Source organism: Phascolarctos cinereus, unplaced genomic scaffold (genome assembly GCF_003287225.1).
Source record: "Phascolarctos cinereus isolate Bilbo 61053 unplaced genomic scaffold, phaCin_HiC Scaffold_3;HRSCAF=262, whole genome shotgun sequence".
NCBI lineage: Eukaryota > Metazoa > Chordata > Mammalia > Diprotodontia > Phascolarctidae > Phascolarctos > Phascolarctos cinereus.
In genome coordinates, this window is record NW_027555736.1 from 228,674,700 (window position 1) to 228,694,558 (window position 19,859).

The 19,859-nt window shown below is 42.2% G+C and overlaps 1 protein-coding gene across 2 annotated transcripts; it reads right to left on the bottom strand.

Annotated features, from left to right (window-relative positions):
• Nucleotides 1–130: 130 nt before the first annotated feature.
• Nucleotides 131–19,814, bottom strand: COQ6 (coenzyme Q6, monooxygenase). 2 transcript variants are annotated; one of them, XM_020986307.2, is made up of 12 exons: nucleotides 19,600–19,814; nucleotides 13,492–13,626; nucleotides 11,983–12,041; nucleotides 11,052–11,175; nucleotides 7,117–7,247; nucleotides 6,001–6,108; nucleotides 5,847–5,909; nucleotides 5,490–5,597; nucleotides 4,133–4,335; nucleotides 3,941–4,056; nucleotides 3,634–3,800; nucleotides 131–272 (listed from the first exon to the last, which is right to left on the bottom strand). In XM_020986307.2, the coding sequence occupies exons 1-12, from the start codon at nucleotides 19,772–19,774 to the stop codon at nucleotides 243–245; spliced, it is 1,419 nt and encodes a 472-aa protein (XP_020841966.1). In that variant the 5' UTR covers nucleotides 19,775–19,814; the 3' UTR covers nucleotides 131–242. The 2 variants fall into 2 exon arrangements, with proteins under 2 accessions (XP_020841966.1, XP_020841967.1); XM_020986308.2 differs by lacking the exon at nucleotides 3,634–3,800.
• Nucleotides 19,815–19,859: the final 45 nt, after the last annotated feature.

Genomic DNA, 19,859 nt, shown 5'->3' on the forward strand with positions numbered 1-19,859 from the left:
CTCATAGCAAGTTACTAGTGCTTCCAATGGATTAACAGGACCACTATTAGACAGCTGCCATCACACAGAAACATTACTTGCACTTAAAATTATTGTCATCAAAGAAAGAGAAAAAAACCAACAACTGTAATTCTAGTAAAAAGCAAGTTTATTACATTTTGACAACAATGTATTTGATTGATGCAGTCTATCTGGTCTATGTCTGCTTTATTCCTCAAAACAGTGACCAGGAAGTAGGGCATTTATTTGCTTGCAAAGGCCATAATCTGTTCCTGGTATGGAGAAAAACAAAAAAGATACTCTTAAGTGACACTTCTACAACCCTGCAGGAGCTAAAGATAACAGAAACCGAAGCTATGCTGTAACAACATAAGGAAAGCAGACCAAAAAGCCAGTTTGGATTCTTTTCCCAATTCATCCTTCCTGTATCTTATTTATCCAGAGATGTACACATAGGGGCCTGAGGGATACAAAGGCTTTCCAGCCAATTCAGTCCTGCCTATAGGTCACCATAAAGAGCTTTATACCATGGCCAATATTACCTCTCCTAAACAGTAGCTAGGTAGCAAAGTGGAGAGAAAGCTTGAGCCCAAATGAGGCCATGGACACTTCCTTTGCCTTACGGAATATCATGTTCCATGCCCTGTGGTCTTTTAATGTAGAAGCTGCAAGGTCCTGTGTAATCCTGACTGTGGTTCCATGATATTTAAATTGTTCCTTTCTGGCTGCTTGCAGTACCTTCTCTTTCATCTGGTAATTTTGGAATTTTGCTATTATATTTCTTGGCGTTGTCAATTTGGGATCTCTTTCAGGTGGTGATCGGTGGATTCTTTTTATGGTTATTTTCCCTTCTGGTTCTAGGACTTCCAGGCAGTTTTCCTTTATGATTTCCTGAAAGATACTGTCCAGGCTCTTTTTTTCATCATGATTTTCAGGCAGTCCAATAATTTCTAAATTATCTCTCCTGAGTCGATTTTCCAGGTCGGTTGTTTTAGTGATGAGGTATTTTACATTTTCATCTATTTTTTCATTTTTTTGTTTCTGTTTGACTGATTCTTGCTCTCACATAGAGACAATAGTTTCCATTTGTCCAATTCTAGTTTTTAACAGATTGTTTTCTTCTGTTAGTTTTTGTACTTCCTTCTTTTTTTTTTTAAACATATGTTTTTAAAACTTTAGGTTTCAAATTTTCTCTCTTCCTCCCTCCCCACCCACCCTTATTGAAAAGGCAAGCAACTCAATATAGGTTGTATATGTGCAGTTATGCAAAACACATCCATAGTAGACATGTGAAAAACTAACTCTATTTCCCTTAATCCTATCCTGCCCTCCCATTTATTTTATTCTTTCTTTTGACCCTGTCCCTCCTCAGAAGTATTTACTTCTGATTACTCCCTTTCCCCATCTGCCCTCCTCTCTATCATTCCCCTGCTCTCTTGTCCCCTTCTCCCCCTATTTTCCTGTAGAGTAAGACAGATTTCCATACCCAACTGAATGTTTGTTATTCCCTCCTTAAGCCAAATCTTATGAGAATAAGATTTACTCATTCTCTCACCTTCCCCCGTTTCCCCTCCACTGTAAGAGACTTTTCTTTTGTTTTTTTTTGTGAGATAGTTTACCCCATTCTACCTCTCCCTTTCTTCTTCTAGGAGTATAATCCTCTCTCATCCCTTAATTTTATTCTCCAGATATGACCCCTTAATCTTCAACTCGCCCTGTGCCCTCTATCTATCTATCTACATATACATACATATAATTTTTTTCCTCCAACTACCCTAATACTGACAAAGGTCTCATGAGTTATAAATATCATCTTTCCCTGCAGGAATGTAAACAGTTCAATCTTAATAAGTCTCTTATGATTTCTCTTTCCTGTTTACCTCTTCATGTTCCACTGGAGTCCTGTATCTGAAAGTCAAATTTTCTATTCAGCTCTGGTCTTTTCATCAAGAATGCTTGAAAGTCCTCTATTTCACTGAATGTACTTCCTTCTTCAACTGGCCAATTGTGTTTTTTAGGGACTTGTTTTCTTCAGCGTACTCTTCTGTTAGTTTTTGTCCTTCCTTCTTCAATTGGCCAATTGTGTTTTTTAGGGACTTGTTTTCTTCAGTGTATTTTTTTCCAACTGGCCAACTGTATTTTTGAAGGACTCTTTTACCTCCCTCATTTGACTATTAAAATCCTTCTTGAGCCCTTCTAAGAAGGCTTTTTGGGCTTCAGACCAGTTCATATTCCCTTTTGTTGTTGCAGATGTGGGTTTGTTGACAATGTTGTCCTCTTCAGAATTTCTGTCTTGATCTTCACTCTTCTCATAATATGAATCTATGGTACGTTTCTTTTTACTCATGGTGTTTCTTTATTCCCTGGCCTTTAAAGAGATTGAGCTCTCCTGCTGGGGAACAGAGGGTACTGACCCAAGCTTCTTGTGTTGGGAGCCTAGGTCTTGGTCACTGGCTTTGCGTTCTGGGGCCTCTTATGCTGGGAATTGGAGGCTGTAGGTTTCTGGCAGCTTACCTCGTGTTGGGCTGGAATCAGCAAGGCTGGAACTTTCAGGCAATTCTAGGTTGCCTGCTTTTCCTTTCCTTTAGCTTCTTCAGCTCCTTTTAGATGGGTGCTGCAGGGTGTTTATCTGCCTGGGGCCCCCTGCAGTGTTGTCTCCCTCGTTTCTGCTAATGCACCGGGAGATTCCTTTGCGGTGGAGTGCTGAGGCTCCTGGTGGTTTTCTGAGCTGGTTTCCACCAGTTCCCCCCGCCCTCACTGAGGCACTCGGAGGTCCAGGTGTTGTGTTTGCCTGCTCTACCACCTGGGCTTCAGGATCTCTTCACAATTGGAGGCTTCAGGGCTCCTACAGTTCACCTGGTGTTGGGTTGGAATCAGCAAGGCTGGGGCTTTAGGAAGCCTTTAGGTTGTTTTCTTCACCTCCTTTCAGATGAATGCCGCAGGGTACTTGTCCGCCTGGGGCCCCTTGTAGTTCTGCCTCCCTTATTTTTGCTGAGGCACTTGGAGACCCGTTTGCTGGGCTGCTGCACTGCTGCTCCTCGTCTTTCTTCTAGTTCAGGTGTTCCAGGGTTTTTTTCCTGGGGTGATATTTTCTGGGTTTTCAGAAGCTGATAGGGGAGAGTGAGAGCAACTACCTTTTCACTCCGCCATCTTGGCTCCCGGAAGCGGAATGGCCATGGACACTTCCTAGCTGTGTGACCTTGGGCAAATCACTTAACCTGTGTCTGCCTCAGTTTCCTTATCTGTAAAATGGGAATAACAGCACCTACCTCCCAGAGTCAATGTGAGGATAAAATGAGATAATATTTGTATTTTTCAACCCTTAAAGCACTATATAAATACTACCTAATATTATTCTTATTTTCCTCTAAGGTTTAGCTGATCTTTTGTTTGGCCCATATAAGAGTGAGCAAAAGAAATGGGTTCATTTCATCTCTCCTAATTCACTCCTGCTAACAATACAGCATCCTCACCCAATTTATAAAAAGGTCTCCTCCCCACTGTACAAATGAGAAAATGGGTCCACATCAGTTAAATGACTCTACTGAGTGAAGTAGTCCAGCCCCACACCGCTAGGTCTGCCCAAGTCCCTACTGAGTTAGAGCTTTGTGTGGGGGCAGGGGCACTTCTTACTTTGAGTGGAGAAACAGCATTTGTTGTCTGCAAGCCCCACGTCCTTAACAACACCAGAGGAGAAAGAGTTGTGGAGTAAAGCCTCTTTAACAAGTCTGTGGCAGCAATGAGAGAGACATTGTGCCGCTGTCTCTCTGTTTCATATTCTGTAAGGTGGCTCAAGGAACCTAAAGGAAAAAGGAATGACTGGAATGCTCTGTACTGTCCCACAGTAAACCCAATTCACACCAGTGGGCTTACCTGACCTCCTGCCCTTTCTTACCACAGGCATCTTAACAAGCCAGAGAAGACCACTCTGAATCCTTACCTAGATCTTTCCCATTAAATGCTGCTCTACTGAGGTGACGGACCAAGCTGGAAATATCCCCAAATCCCATGTTGACCCCCTGCCCTGCTAGGGGATGGACTCTGTGTGCTGCATCCCTAGAAAGAAAGCAGAAACAAGTTTGGCCTCTTATTCAGCAAGAGAAAGCTTCAGCTCTGTTCTTTCTGTCCTTACCCAATGAGTGCTACTCGGGGTCGGACGTACTCAACAGCATGCCCCATCCCAAGTGGAAACAGTGTTCGGCTTTTTGGGTCCACTTTCGCAACACTTGGGGGCAGTTGTCGGGCCGAGGAGTTAGTGGGCTGCAGAAGTGTGAAAGCGTACTGCAGCACGGATCCAGCAGAGTCAATGAAATCTGTGTGACTGGCATCACTCCACTGAACACCAGCAAAAAAGCAAAATAAACACAAGTTGGAATTTGGTCAGTGAGTGGCAAGGGATTAAAATTTCATGGCCATTTCACAAGTTCTCTGGGCACAGGGACCAATTCAACCTAACAGAGGCCCAAACTGGTCCTCATCCCAAATGACACTCTTGGAAGATAGAGACAATGAAATGATCCTATACCTACTACAAGAGTCACTCTTCTGAAAGAATAAGCAAGGTGGGGGCAGCTAGGTGGTACAGTGGATAGACCACCAGCCCTGGAGTCAGGAGGACCCGAGTTCAAATCCGGCTTCAGACACATAACATTCACTAGCTGTGTGACTCTGGGCAAGTCGTTTAACCCCCACGGCCTCACCCAAAAAAAAAATAGTAATAATAAAAAAGAATAAACAAGGTGCCCTACAAGTCATCTTGAAATCTAGTCCAACTTCTCTCTGCTTCTATTACATAGTAAACTGGTTTGAATTCATTAGTGGGATAAGTCTGAAATCTCAGACGCCAGAAAAACTTGCCCTCTCCTGGCTGTCACATGCTCTCCAATGCCCCTACCCCTGTGTGGTCTGGAAGATAATGGGCAGTCAGGGGAACCCTTTAAGATACACTCAGGTGACTTAGCCTTGGGGACTCAAGTACCTAGATAACCACAGCAATGTTCAAAACTGTTGTAAGATGGTATAGCCTTAAATAAGAACAGGCTACAGCTGAACTCTTCTCAGATTAGACCATCTTAATCCAATAGACTAGGACCACTAAACTGATGCAAATGAGCAAGGAGGGAAGTTGCTTTGAGTTTCCATTTCTGCCTCTCCATCAAGTACAGAGACAGAAAACATGCAAGCTGAAAGGGTCCTCAGAGATCATCTGGTCCAATTAACAACCTACTGCACAGATTAAAAGACTGAAGCCCTGAGGAGAAATGAAATGATTGATCCAAAGCCACAGCCCCAGGAGACTGCAAAGTCATGACTAGAACGCAAAGTTTCTTGGGTTCCACAAACGCTCTGCTCCCTATATATGACACCAGCACTCACAGAAGAGAAATGTGGAACTATGGGTCCTCCTTTTCTCATGACTAAAATCTATCTCATTACCAGGTTTCACTATAACCAAATCAAAAGTCAAAAATCAAAAAACCAATACTCACAAAGGCAGAATTAATGGCATCCAGAAAATTTTCCTCCTCCATGCTGACCAGTTCTGCTGCATGCTCATGGGATGTGGACCACACCAAGGAGCTCAAAGTGTCTGAGAGCTGATTCAAATACAAGACTTAACATAAAAGCTTAGGAACAGATCGATCAATCAATCCCTGGGGGTTCCCAAGCATAAGTTGGGAAGTCAAAGGAAAATACAGACAGGAAAAGGGGAAAAAAGTGTTATCTCTTGCTCATTTCCTGAAGTTTCAAAAAATGTTAAGGACAAGTGTAAGGGAAATAGGAGTTACAACAAAGTTAGAGGGGGGCAAAATTTTGAAAGATACTGAAGAAATGGGGACTCTTACCGGCAGTAAGGCAATGGGCCCAGAAGGAAGAAATCTTTGCCATGCCACATTGTTGTCAGTGGGCTGTAAACAGGAAGTAAAAAGACCTCATAAGAAGGAACTGTAATATTGCTCAAGTTCCAGCCATTCCCAGATAGCTGCTCAGAAACTTTACCTCACTTAAGTGCAAAGTAGCCACGACAGCTGACTGATCGTAGGGCCAACACACATTCTGGATTCCCGAAGCACGCCGCACCCCTGAGTTGTGACCATCTGCACCAATCTGCATGGGAACCAAGAGCCAACTAAGTCCTTCTCAAGGGTGTCTGGATCACCCAGAATCCAAGAGTTCCAACAAAGGGTCCATCAATACAAATACAGTCAAATACCCTCAGGTAAAAGCAGTGCAGGAAGAAGTCACCACTGTTAACCCTGGTCCTCCTCTTTTCTCCCTCTACATTATTCTTCTTGATCTCATCAGCTCCAAATGATTCAACTATCATCTCTAGACACATGATTTTCAGATTTCTTTGAGCAGCCCTAACCTCTCTCCTGACCTCTAATCTTGCATCTCAAAATGCCTAATGCACAATTCAAACTTCATGTCTCATGCACATCTTAAAATCAAACTGAATTTATTCTCTTTTCCCTCCAAACCCTCTGCTCTTCCTAACTTCTCTATTTCCTTCAAGGGTACCAGCATCCTCCCATGTCCCAGGCTTTCAATCTAGCTGTCACACTGTACTTCTCACTCTCATCCCCCATATCCAATCACCTGCCAATTTCTATCACTTTTACCTCCTAACATCCCTCCTATATGCCCCCTTCTCTTCTTTGATGCTGTCACCATGCTGGTGCAGGATCTCATCACCTCATCACAGGGACTACTGCAATAGCCTGCTGGTTGGTCTCCCTGCCTCAAAAATCTCCCCACTCCAATCCATTTTCCAATGGGCTATCAAAGTGATCTTCTAAAGATCAGGTCCAACCATGTCACCTTCCTATTCAATCAACTCCAGAAACTCCCTATCACCTCCAGGACCAAATATAAAGTCCTTTGTTTGCTTTTAAAGCCTTCACAACCTGGCCCCTTCCTACCTTTCCAGGTCCTGCATGCCATCTGCTTCACTGTGGAGCTGGGGAAGCACAAACTTCCCAGCCTTCTCACATTTCCTCTTCAGTTCTAATCCTTGGCAACCCAATTTAATTCATGGTAAGCAGCTTAGAGCCAAAACCACAGGATAAGGTATGGACAAATACAAATCCTAGAGAAAAACAAAACTTTAATTACCAACAATTTGGTCTGGAGCTGGCGGCCGTTAGCCAAAGTAATTTGAACCCACGGACTGGTTTCTGCATCTAAGAATGGACCAGGCCACGTATAACTAATTACTTTGCTTTTGTAGACAACCTCCACCTGATCTGAGAGAGAAAAAAGAAAAAGAGAAATAAAAAACACCAAGAGAGCCGCACACAAGGGCAATCATCTCAACAAACACGTTAAGCAGTTCTGCTGGGTATACAAAGATTAAAATGAAAGAGCCCCTGCCCTCAAGGGGCTTACATTTGGCAAGGGAAACAGATAGTATACACAGACAAATAAATACAAGGTAATCTGAGGAGAAAAATGACATTCACAACCATCTGAGTGGTTGTGAAGATTTGTGGAGGAAAGCAGGAAAGAAAACAATTCAAATAAAAGTAATATCTAAGATATCAGAATCATGATATTTAACTCTTAGCTGTGAGCAGGAAAAGATGGAATGAGGGGACATAGACATCAATAACATTACAGAAGGCATCAAAACTATGGACCAGAAAAGACACATGCATGAGAGCTAGAAGATGACAACTCAGTAACACAGGGGCCAGGGAAAGAGGGAAGAGCTAAAAACCTACACTGCCACCTATAAGGACTGAAGCCAGGGGCTAGCATCTGTGCCATATGATGGAGTCTGAGGCTAATGTGAGCCAGACCAAGTCTCCCGGTGCCAGGGGAGGCCAGGCCCTTCTCTACCACATCCAACAAAACCAGGGAGCAGAAGCTGCTGGACACAGCCAACACGAAAAATGGCCACAAGGCTGCCTTCAGCTGGGAAGTACCAGACAAAGGAATGGAGAAAAAAACAGGTTGAAGAAAAACGAACCAATGCCACAAAAATGAGGAAAACACAGAAAAAAAGAAACTTCTAAGCAGTGATCTCACCCAGTTTGGGGAAGTGACTTGATTACAAATTAAAGATGGATCCTAACAGGAAGACTAAGGTATGTGGGGCTTGTCCTTTTGAAAGATTAGTGTTAATAAGGTTTTTGAAGAAGAATATTACATGGATTAATGACTGACCCCATAAAGGCGACGGTCATGAAAAAAAGACTGGTCATAAAAAAGATCACTACTGGAGGATCTAATTCAGAGGTAACAGAAAACAAGGTCAGGAATATTTGAGTTGTGAAGGTACTGAATCAAACTACCAATGGACATAAAAATAATGCAAAGAGAATCTGGATTCACCATGGTTTTTTTTTAAAACCTATTAATATTTTTAAAAAGTAAGTCTATTAGATGTATCACAACAAGTTGGAAATTAAGGTAACACAGCCCAAAAGTATCCAGCAGCACCATACAGCTTTGGGGATAGCTGAGGAGCCTAAAACAGAGAGAACTGAGGAGCAGAAGTGTGGCAAAGGCCTTCCTCTGACACTCCTATCCAAAAAGCACTGTTATGTCACTTTTCAGAGGGATCACACACCTTTTATACGTAAATACTCTCGATTAGTGGTGTTAAGAAAACTCCAAATGGAATCATGAGATCAAACTCAAATACAAACGGAGGCCACTAAAACCATACCTCAGGTTTCTTGCTGACTACATACTGATTTAGAAAACAACATAGTTTCTACATAAACGTATATGTAACTCTCTGGTCATCCAAGCAGTGTGAGGAGCTGTATTCCTAGCCAACAACTACTTCGAAGGAGACAATAGTCCAGGGGGACAGAGTCTACTACAGCAGGTATGAGCTGGACAGGAGGGAGGTCATCATTCAACTGACTGGAGATATCCAGCCTTTGGTGGGGTTTGGGCAATGGGGGCTGGGTCCTTGGGATCTAAGTGGCTGTGAGATACAGAGAATTTCCTTAGTGGGCTACCCACAGTTTGGCTGGGCCCTTGGCCCAACTACTGGGATCACAAATACCCAAAGTCTGGGTAACACATAAGACAAACCAGAGATATTAATACAAGAAGGCAAATATGACCTCAAAAGTATCACCAAGAACTGATGGGGACCATGACAATACTGAGGGTTCTGGAAAAGTATACCTTATTCAACAGGAGTTAACACAGGTAAAAAGCATGGGGGATAGATAGGGAGAGGGGTTGTATATATTAAGAAAATATAATCATGGAATTAAACCTAAAAAACAGATGTCAGGAGTGTGTAGGAAACCATTTGAGTATAGCTGAATGAAGCTAGAAATAAAGACTATTATCATCAATATACTATAAACCACATGGACAGAAAAAAGAGAAAAGACAAATTCAGAAGAAATCACAAGCCTGGCATGAAGACATTATATGGTAGCCACGGAAGATTTCAATTAGTTAGACAGTGGTCACAACCCAAGCTAATCACTTCTTAGCTTGCCTTATGAATAATTTCTTCTTTGAAAAGGTCAATCAATAAAAGAAACTGCCTTTCTAGACCTGACTCTAAAAGAGAAGGAACTGGTTAGTGAAGTAAAAATGATGGGAACCTTGGGTGGAAATGACTGCCCCACCTTAGAACTGTTACAGAAAATAAGAAAATCAGACAAAATCTAATTCACACTCTAAATTTCCAGAGATATTTCAAAAGATTAAGAGAAAGGATATATCAGATCCCATGCACTAAAATTCTACAGGGGGAGTCAGCTCAGGAGGTATGGAAGCTCTTGAGAATGAAACTCTAGAGATCCAAAGAGAAATAATTCCAATGAGAAAAAGGAAGAGTTGATTAAAAAGACCAATCTGGATACAGCAGGAAATCTTCAACCAACACAGATGTAAAGACATACGTGCAGCAGATGCAAGCAAGGTGAAGTAATGGAGGACAAATACAAAAATATGGCACCATCCCATAAGATCAACAGCAAGAGAGCTGATGCACAGAGAAAGTTTAGGATGGCGAGGAAAGCTAAGGTTGTGTTTTAAAGCAAACTAGAGAAAAGAGGAAGATTAGGGTAGAGAAAGGACAGCTGCTGGTGGGAAACAGAATGAAGAACTGTACAGAAGGAAGAACACACAACTCAACTCTTATTTTGCTTCTTTTTTATTCTGCAAATGAAAATAACCTTTTGGAGAAGATAAAGATGGCCAGTAAGGCTTTCATACCCCACATACGAAGGGAGAGAGTAAGAAAGCACTTAGCTGCCCTAGATGGGCTCTACTGGACTATATCCAAGGGTACTGAAAGAACTGGCATATGGGGTCATTGAACCATTGTCAGTGATAACTGAAAGATCACATAAAACGGAAGGGCTGCAGAACGAAAGAACAGTAAATATTTTACAGATTTTCCAAAGTGGGGAGAGAGAACAGCCTACAAATTCTAGGCCAGGAAGCCTAACTTTGATTTCTGACAAAATCCTCAGATGTATTATTAAAGGAATGTTGAGTAAATATCTAGAAAAAGTGATTGGGGGCAGCTAGGTGGCACAGTGGATAGAGTACCAGCCCTGGAGTCAGGGGGACCCGAGTTCAAATCTGGCCTCAGACACTTGACACTCACTAGCTGTGTGACCATGGGCAAGTCACTTAAACCCAGTGCCTAGCAAAATACAAAAAAAAAAATGCAGGCAGAAGATGATGAGGGCTTGTACAAGGGTGGTGACTGTGAGAGTGGAGCAAAGGGGACTTAGACAAGAGATGCTGTGAAGACAAGATGTGAGCACAAAGAGGAAGGAGTTAAAGAGGACACCCAGGCTATGAGAGCCTGCCTGACTGGAAGGATGGTGATACCCTCCACAGGAATAGGGAATGGGGAGCAGATGAGAGGGTTGGAAAGGAAGATAATAAGTTCCATTTTAGATAAGCCAAGTTTGAGACAGCTTTGAGACACTCAATTGGAGATATCCAAAAAGTAACATCGGCTAACAGGAAATCCTTTTCCACCAGGCACTGGGGCAGTAACAGACAGTTCACCTTCCAACAGACAGAAGAAAATACGAAAGAAGCTAATTCCTCACCACGGACAGCATCTAATTGCTTGGCGAGAGCAGACATAATGACATCATTCTCCACTATATATCCCATATCATCTAAATCATCTTTATCAAATATTATTAGAGCTTCTGAACAGGCATCCCAAACCTAGAAAGGTAAATGGAAAACGTTTATCAAAAGGCAAACACATGGAAAAAATAATGCTCTCTAAGCAAAAAATGCTAAGTCTAGCTCCTGCCTCAGCTCCACAGATGCTTATCTCTACATGCCAAGTCTCAGAAGTCCTTCCTTAGTCAGGAAATATGTACTGGGCTGGGAATTCCTCTGGAAATGCTCCCCTTTGTGAGAGCATCTAAACCATTGAAGAGTGCTAGACTTGGCGTGGGATTCTGCTTCTAGCACTTTCTAGGGGTCTAAGCACTGACAAGTCATGTGACCTCTACGCCTCAGTCTCCTCATCCGTAAATTAAGGATCCTATCTGCAGCACCCGCATCACAGGTGTGTTGTGAGGATCAAGTGAAATAACACATGCAGAGCACTCTGCCAGCCTTAAAGCACCGACTGTTATTGACAGAATTCTAATTAATCGCTGTTGTTGTTGAGTCATTTTACAGCCTTACCCGACTCTTCATGACCCCATGTGGGATTTTCTTGGCAAAGATACTGCAGTGCTTTGCTATTTCCTTCTCCAACTCATTTTACAGATAAGGAAATTAAGGCAAACAGCATCACACATCTATTAAGTGTCTGAGGCCAGATCGTAACTGAGGAAGAGGAGTCATCCTGACTCCAGGCCCAGCACTCTATCAGCTCATCACCTAGCTGCCCAATTCAAAGCTAACATTTATATAATGTAGGAAGGAAACAAAACTAGTTCATATTCCATCTGGTCCTCAATATACTAACACCAGGAAAGACATATAGCCAGCTCACAGAGGCAGTGACTGAGGCACCTGCATCCGCCGAAAAGGTTTGTATCTCATGTTGCAGATGTGATCCCAGGCACCAAAACCTAGAAAAGAAGAGGATGTGAAGAACTGAGACACTCAATCGATGACCAGGTCCCATCCTCCTTCTAGTCTGCCCCTTTCCCTTCCTATTACCCACAGACATTTTTTGCCCTTTTTCTTCCATCCTTTCTTGGTCTGATAACTAGATGGAACATTTTTTAATCAGTATCCCTCACATACTCCCAATCCCTGAAAAACACAAAAACAATCTTTTTAAGCTACCTTCCTTGCTAGTTTCAGGATAAAAGATATTTTTTTAAAAATGCAGTTTATGGAATAAACAACAATGCTGAAAAAGGGAAAAAACTCATTTTGTTCACCTTTCTTCACCATCTCCTTCAAACTATAAACCCTCTGGGAAAAGACTATTTCGTTTGTGTTCCTTAGCACAGTGCCTGGCCAGCACAGCTGGGGTTTAATAAATGCTTATTAATTGACTGATTCCTTTGAGGCATGAGGTATATAATCTGTTAAATGATTTCATGTGTGTGTATTAGCTTTACATTTCAGAGTCTGAACAAATGACATTTTTTATCCATTTGGTTTTTTTTCTCACTACTTTGTTAGGTCATCACCTTTTGAGTATTCACCAGTATTACTGAGGAGGCTTCTAATGTGCCAAAATTTCATCCCAAAACAGGGCAGTCTAGAGTAAACTGCCATCTCCAAGGAATCTCCCTTCCATTCAGAACCCACAGAAGTCACCTTCTACAATGACAAACACCTTTATCCAGAAAATGGCTTTCTTTTTATGCCCTGCTTGATGTTAATAATGAAGATTCTCTGTTCAACAAACTCCAAAGGACCGAAGTTACACATGACCCAAAGGTCATCAGAAAGACACAAGGATACAATAGGCTATAGCACATTTCTAATGGTGTGCAATACATGGCATAAGGTACATTATTCCAGAAATGTACACTCAGAAAAGTAACGGGGCCAGTTGTGCAGTGAGAGGGAGAGACAACCAATGGATTCCCAAATGTTGCACTGGTACCCACGAAATGTAAAGGGATTTAGAAGAAGGCCTCTAGCACATTGGACAGAACCTCTATGGAAGAAAAGGAGAGCCGTTGGACCAGTATGCTGTGCAGTGAAGGTGAGAATGCCCACTGGTGAGAGCACAGACACTGAAGCAGAGAGCTGTATACACACCTATACTTACATCTTGATCTTCCCTCTCCCTCTCTCTCTCTCTCTCACACACACACACACACACAAAACAGTATATGTAACTTCCCAGTCCACACAAAGGAACTGTGAAACAGGGAGATGAATTAGGATTTTGCTAATGACACTGACACCATAATTACTTCATAATCTATTAGTGCTAACCATTCAGAACAAGTTATAGAAGCAATAAAATCTATCTGATGATCTCAACTAAGTGCCAGGGCCCTACAAGAATGAGCTCACCACAATGCCAAAGCACTAAAAGCATCTTGTACTCACTGCTAAGGAGGGTTGCTGAGCCAGGGGTGATGGAGCTGACTCTGTTGCTGTAAGTTGCCGGTAACTTGCCCAAAACTTTGTTTGGACCTGCTTCTAGCAACAGGATTTTCTTGTCACGAAAGTGAACGTTGTGTCCTGAAAAATGACAGCATTTTATTTCATGCAGGAAGATTAAGAATAATTACTTTCCTTCAGGACTAGACATAAGTCATAACTGATTTCTATGTAGAAATCATTCATGATGTTATGATGTACAAAAGTAGTACCACTGGACTATCCAGTCAGTAACAGGCATGTACATTTCAACCATCTGAACCACCCAGCCCACAATTGCAATGAACCATCTAAGTCAGCAAATTCCATTTTTTTCCTTTCTTCAAAGAAAACAATAGGAAATTCAATCTGGCAAATGAAATGCATTGAGGAAGAAAGAAGAAAAAAGGAAAACTACTGAGACATCAGATACTACAAGTCCTTAGAGAATTATTACCACCTTTTATATTTAAGAATCAGTTAAATAAGAAATATTCAGTGTTTGACCACCAGGGTCTGATTCAAGGATCAGATATAGAGCAAATGAGAGCTGTAATCTGAGAAAAGGAGAGAGAACAGACTGTAGGGGATCAAGTTTTGTGAAATGTCAAGGGAAACCGCAAACTTGTTAATCCTAGAGTTTATAAAGTCATAATGGGAGAAATGAATGCATTATCTACATGTAAATATCTTTATGTAAATAGCCTTACTTATCTTCTAGAAGGAAAAACACTTTAAGAACTAGTTTACAAAAGGAATTGTTTTCCCACACTTTCCCTCTTATCTGATGAAGAAAACCCCAACTACTAAAATTAAAATGCCAAAGTGTTAAATATAAGAATACCTACTTCAAACACCAAAACATTTGTGCTGAAATTTTACTTAAAATCTGAAATTCTTCCAAAAACTTATAAAACCAGGATTTTTAAAAGTACTTTAATATTGACAAGGCACTGTAGCAGACAGCTTTGGAGTCAGAAAGACCCAATTCAAATTCTGCCTTTGACTCTTAGATTACAATCTAGAAGTTATATATGGGGGAGGGGTGTTCAAACTAGGAGCTGTCAACACTGATAAAATCCCAAGTCTGACCCAAAAACCTCGACACAAGCACTAATGGAGATCTTTCCATTCCATAGGCAAATAAGCACACCAGGGTGCTGAGAGGGATTTCTTTTAATGTTTCCATAGCTTTGATTTCCCTAAGTGCAAACAGGTCCTTCTCCAGTAAATAAGGCTTAAGATGGCCTACATCCAGGTTCCTTTCTGCTACAGCCCCTCAGTGCATAACTACTGCCCTGTTATTTCAGAAGGACAGTGGAAGAGAAGACATGTTTCAGAGTAAAAGCAATCACTGTCACAAACATTTCCCAAACTGTGCTCGAAACATTTTGAATAGGAGTTCCATTAGAAAATTTCAACACTATATTTCTTTAAAATATTAAGTACGAAATTAGTTTTCATTTTTGTATATTAAACACCTTGCATATAGTACACACTAAAATAGTGTACCAAAATGTACACTAGGTACAAATATGATGAATGTAACAAAATACTTATTATGTATGGTAACTTCCTCGGTGAAAAGCAGCAGCATTTTCAGTACTTTGCTCCAAAGTTTCCCCAACACTCCTTTGTCTCTGGGCTAACTTCATATGTCTAGAGCCTGCAAGCCAGAATTTATGAGTTCTGCCAATATGTTTCCAGCCCAAGTGCTCTGTGTCTAAATTAGTTGGGAAACCCTGCGACACAGAAATGTAACAGCTAACGATTACACCTACATGACCTTTACCATAGGCCAAGTAGTGCACTGAGCCCTTTATAATCATTATCTCATTTGATGCTCATGACAACCTTGGGAGACAGGTGCTATTATTATCTCATTTTACATTAGAGGAAACTGAGACAAACAGAGGTTAACTGACTTGCCCAGGGTCACACAGCTAGAGTCTGAATTTGAACTCTCGTCTTCCAGACTCCAGGCCCACCATATACTAGACCTCAGGATCGTCCTCAACTCCTCCTTCCCAGTGGCCTCACAATAGCCAGCACTAGTATCTCCACTCCCAAGTCTCTCCCCATTTCAGTCCATAGTCCTTACAGCAGCCCAAGGGATTTGCACAGTCTCATCAGACCATTCAAACACAGGCACACATCCACTCCGTTAACTACAGTGGCTCCCCATTAGAATTAGTAGGGCATTCAAAGCTCTTCACAACTCATTGTTCAGTTTTCTCACACGTTACTCCTCCAGTCAGACTGAAAACTCTTCGGTTGTTCCTCATTCACAATGTTCCCATGCTCCGTCTCCCTCCATGCTCTTTGCGCTGTCTGTCCCCCACTCCCAGCCCCACGACTGACAAGCTCTTCCTCCTCACCTCCACTTCTTAGAATCCCTGGCTTCCCACAAGACTCAGCTCAGATGTCACTGCCTACAGGACTCCTCTCCAGTGCTCCCATTTACTAATCCCTTCCTCTCTAAAGTTACCTTCCATCTATCTACTCTTCATGTAACTTGGAAATACCTTTTATGTACAAGTTGCCTCCTTCATTAGAATCTAAGCTCCATGAAGGCAGAAAATGTGTTTCTTCACATACCCAAGACTGGGGGACACTTTGTACATAGAAAGCATTTAATAATTGTTGATTGACTGACTAGATGCATAATAAAAATGTTAAATTTACTGTATGTTATTATTGCAGAGGAATGTGAAATTAATTAGTGGAATGTAAAATATATATATACCAAGAGGATTAGTATCACAGAAATGCAGAGATAAGGAAAAAGAGTAACAATGATCACTGAGCTGGAGCTGGAGGAGACCCATGGAAGTCATTTTGTCTAACCTCATTTTACAGATGAGGAAAATTAGGCCCACTGAGGGTCAGTGACTTGCACAGGTAGCTAAGTGGCAAGGTCATTATTCAAACCCAGGTATTCTCAAGCTCCATCTCATTTTACAGGTTCACAGGACTTAAAGCCCGAGGCTACCTTGGAGATTAACTAGTCTAAACCTTCCATTTTAGAAACAGGAAACAGGCCCAGAAAAGAGTCTTCTTTCCTGTTTCCCAAAGTCACACATGACATAAGAAAGCAAGGTGAAATTTGAACTTAGATCTTTCGAACAAGGTCCTTTGACCATAAAGAATCACAAAGTGTCAAAGCTAAAAACTGCCATTAAGTTGGAAGATGAAATGATCTTCTCTAGAAGAATTATGACACTCTTAAGGGATAGGAAATATTCATTTGAGCAAGATCAAAGTGGGAAGGATTGGAGGAAAATGAAAGAAAGCGTCAAGATGTTCATGAAGGGACATTTTGTATAGCTAAAAAAAATGGTTGGAAAGATGGAGAAGTTAAAGTTCAAGTCTATAATATATGTTATCCCCCAGAGGAAATCAGAGCTATGGAACTTCCAATACCTTTTAGATAGTAATGAAGTCTACAAGGCACATTTTTTTTTCTTTTAAAGTGATTTTTTTTTAGGAGGAGTGCAAGGAGACCACCACCTATTCCATCCATCATCTTTCACATGGTGAAAAAGTTTGAGCACTGACCCAGCCACTATCACCAAACATGTGGCAGAATAGAAGTATTGGATTGGGAGCTAAAAATCCTTTCTTCAAATTACTGTTCTGCTACCTACCACCAGCGTGGTAAGTGTGAGCAACCTCCTTCCCCTCTCTGGAATTCAGAAGTTCCCTCATCTGTAAAATGAGAGGCTTAGACTAGACAACCTCCAAGGTTCCTTCCAGATCTAAACATGATCCTATAAGCCACAAGTTCAGCAGAGCTATTTGCATTGTTTCAGTAAGATGTGACATCTTTTGCAAACTCTCCATTGGCAACATTCTCCAATTTTCCTACTGTTGGAAGCCACAGGGGATTTCAAATTATTTCCTGGAAACCTGCTGTTAACTGAGTGAGAGCTAAGGGACTAAGCTAAGCAAAGCATTTTTATTTGTGATGGTAAAAATGTATAACAGTAATGTTACTGAAACATTTACCAGCTCACCCTCAAACAAATCAATATATATTTATTAAGTACGCACTATGTGCCTGATACTGTAGTAGGTGCTAAAGAGTATCAAGAATGAAACATCTCAAACTGGTTGGAGTTTACATTCTCTAACACTCTTACAGCAGAAGCTTTTTAATTCCAGTTGATTGTAATTTATAGGCTCCTTGGATAAAAGAGCTGATGGGAAACTTAAGAGACTATCTATGGCAAAGGTGTCCCTCAGGATCCTGTCCTGGGCCTTCTTTTGCTCTCCTGCTATACTATTTCATACGATGATCTCATCTGCTCCTATGGATTTAATTACCACATCTATACTAATGATTTTCAAATCTACCTTTCCGGCCCACTTTCTCTGCTGACCTCCAATCTCCCATCTCCAACTGCCTTTCAGACATCTCACACTGGATGTCCTGTTGACATCTTATATTCATTATGTCCAATACAGAACTCATTACCTTTCCCCCTAAATCTTCCCCACCTCCTACCTTCTCTATTACTATAGAGGGCAACACCATCCTCCCAGTCCCACCAGGCTCCAATCTGTGGCCAAGGCCTGTCCATTTTACTTTTAAAAATACTCTCAAATACACTCTCTACTCTCCTCTAACACCGCCACCACTCTGGTACAGGCCTTGATCATCTCACACCTGGATTACTACAATAGCCTGCTGATGGATCTGCCTGCCATTTCTTCCCCCACTCCAACCCACTCCCCATTCTCTAAACTGATTTTCCTAAAGTGTAGGTCTGTCACTACTCAATAAACTTACTGACTCCCTACTGCCTCCAAGATCAAATACAAAATGTAGTTTGACGTTCAAAGTCTTTCAAAACCCAGTCCCCTCCTATCTTTCCAGTGTTCTCATACCTCATTCCCCAACACGTACTCTTCGATTCAGTAAAACTAGCCTCCCAGCTATTCCAAGAAAATGGGGGAATTTTCTCTGGCTGCCCCCCCTGCCTGGAAATGTTCTCCTCCCTCTCTCTACTGACTTCCCTGACTTCCTTTTATGTCTCAACCAAAAGCTCCCCTTTTACAGGAAGCCTATCCCAACCCCTGTTCATTCTAATGCCTTCCTTCTATGAATTACTTTGAATCTATCCCGTGTACAGCTTGCTTCGTATGTATGTTTGCATGCCATCTACCTCATCAGATCATAAGCTCCTTGGGTGCAGAGCTTCTTTTGCCTCTTTTTGTATCCCCAGCACTTAGCACTTTATTTTTTGGTCATTTGATATTGATTGGCTGATTGGAAACAGATACAATGGCAGAGTGGAAAGGGGTTTTTTTTGTTTGTTTCTGTTGAGGCAATTGGGGTTAAGTGACTAGCCCAGAGTCATACAGCTAGTTGTTATGTGTCTAATTTGAACTCAGGTCCTCCTGACTCCAGGGCCGGTGCTGTGCCACCTAGCTGCCCCAAAAGTTTTTTTAAATACTGGATTTTAAATCAGAGGTCCTGTGTTCAAACCCTAACTCTGCCCAATTAACTGCATGTTTGACCACGAACAAGTTCTTGGGCCTTTGGTTCCTCATACATAAAATGAGGTTAACCAAACGATAAGCTCTAAGGTCTGTTCCAGCTCCAAATAAGTACGACTATATGACTTTAAAAAAGAAAGCATTCCCAGGACATACATGAATGTTACTCTGCTACGCACACTGTAGGGGCAGGTGATGCAGTGGGAGGAACAGTGATTGGGAGTCTGGAAAGCCGGGTCTGGGTTTCTTCTCAAGTGACACTGTCTCTTGGGCAAATCACATTTCACCTCTCTGAACCACAATTTCCTCATTTGCAAAATGGGGAAAAGGAAGTAAAAGACCTGGATTCTAATACTGCCTCTGATACGCGTGAATCTGGGCAGTTCGCTGAGTCCGTTTTCTAATCTGCAAAATGGGAATAAAAACGATTGCACCATCTACCTCGCTGGGTGAGCTGCGAGACACAAATAAGATAAAATGCTTCCAAAACAATTCCTCGCACAGCACTCAAACCGAAGGCGTTCCGGGATCCCTGCCCGGGGCTGCGCCTGCCCCCCCCCCGGCGTCTCTTACCTAAGGCACAGGCCATGGCGGTCCCGACCATGCCCCCGCCGGCCACCACCACATCGTAGACGGCCTGGCCCGGCCCCACCGACCCGCTCAACCATCTCAGCCCCGGCAGCCGCGGGCCTCCCAAGGTTGCTCCAGGGACAAGCAGAGCCCGGGTCAACCGGGCGCAGGCCGCCATAGCCGAGAGCGCAGCAACTGGTCACGCCCCTTCCACCGTCCCAGAATGCTTCCGGGGCACCACCCACCAATCGCTAAGCTCTTTT

Coding starts and splice junctions, on each gene's coding strand:
- COQ6 (XM_020986307.2), bottom strand. CDS start 19,774: ATGGCGGCCTGCGCCCGGTTGACCCGGGCTCTGCTTGTCCCTGGAGCA. Junction 11,176..11,982: donor AACCTTTTCGGCGGATGCAG/GTGCCTCAGTCA, acceptor TTACCTTTCTAG/GTTTGGGATGCCTGTTCAGA. Junction 273..3,633: donor ATGCTGTTTCTCCACTCAAA/GTAAGAAGTGCC, acceptor TCTCCATACCAG/GAACAGATTATGGCCTTTGC.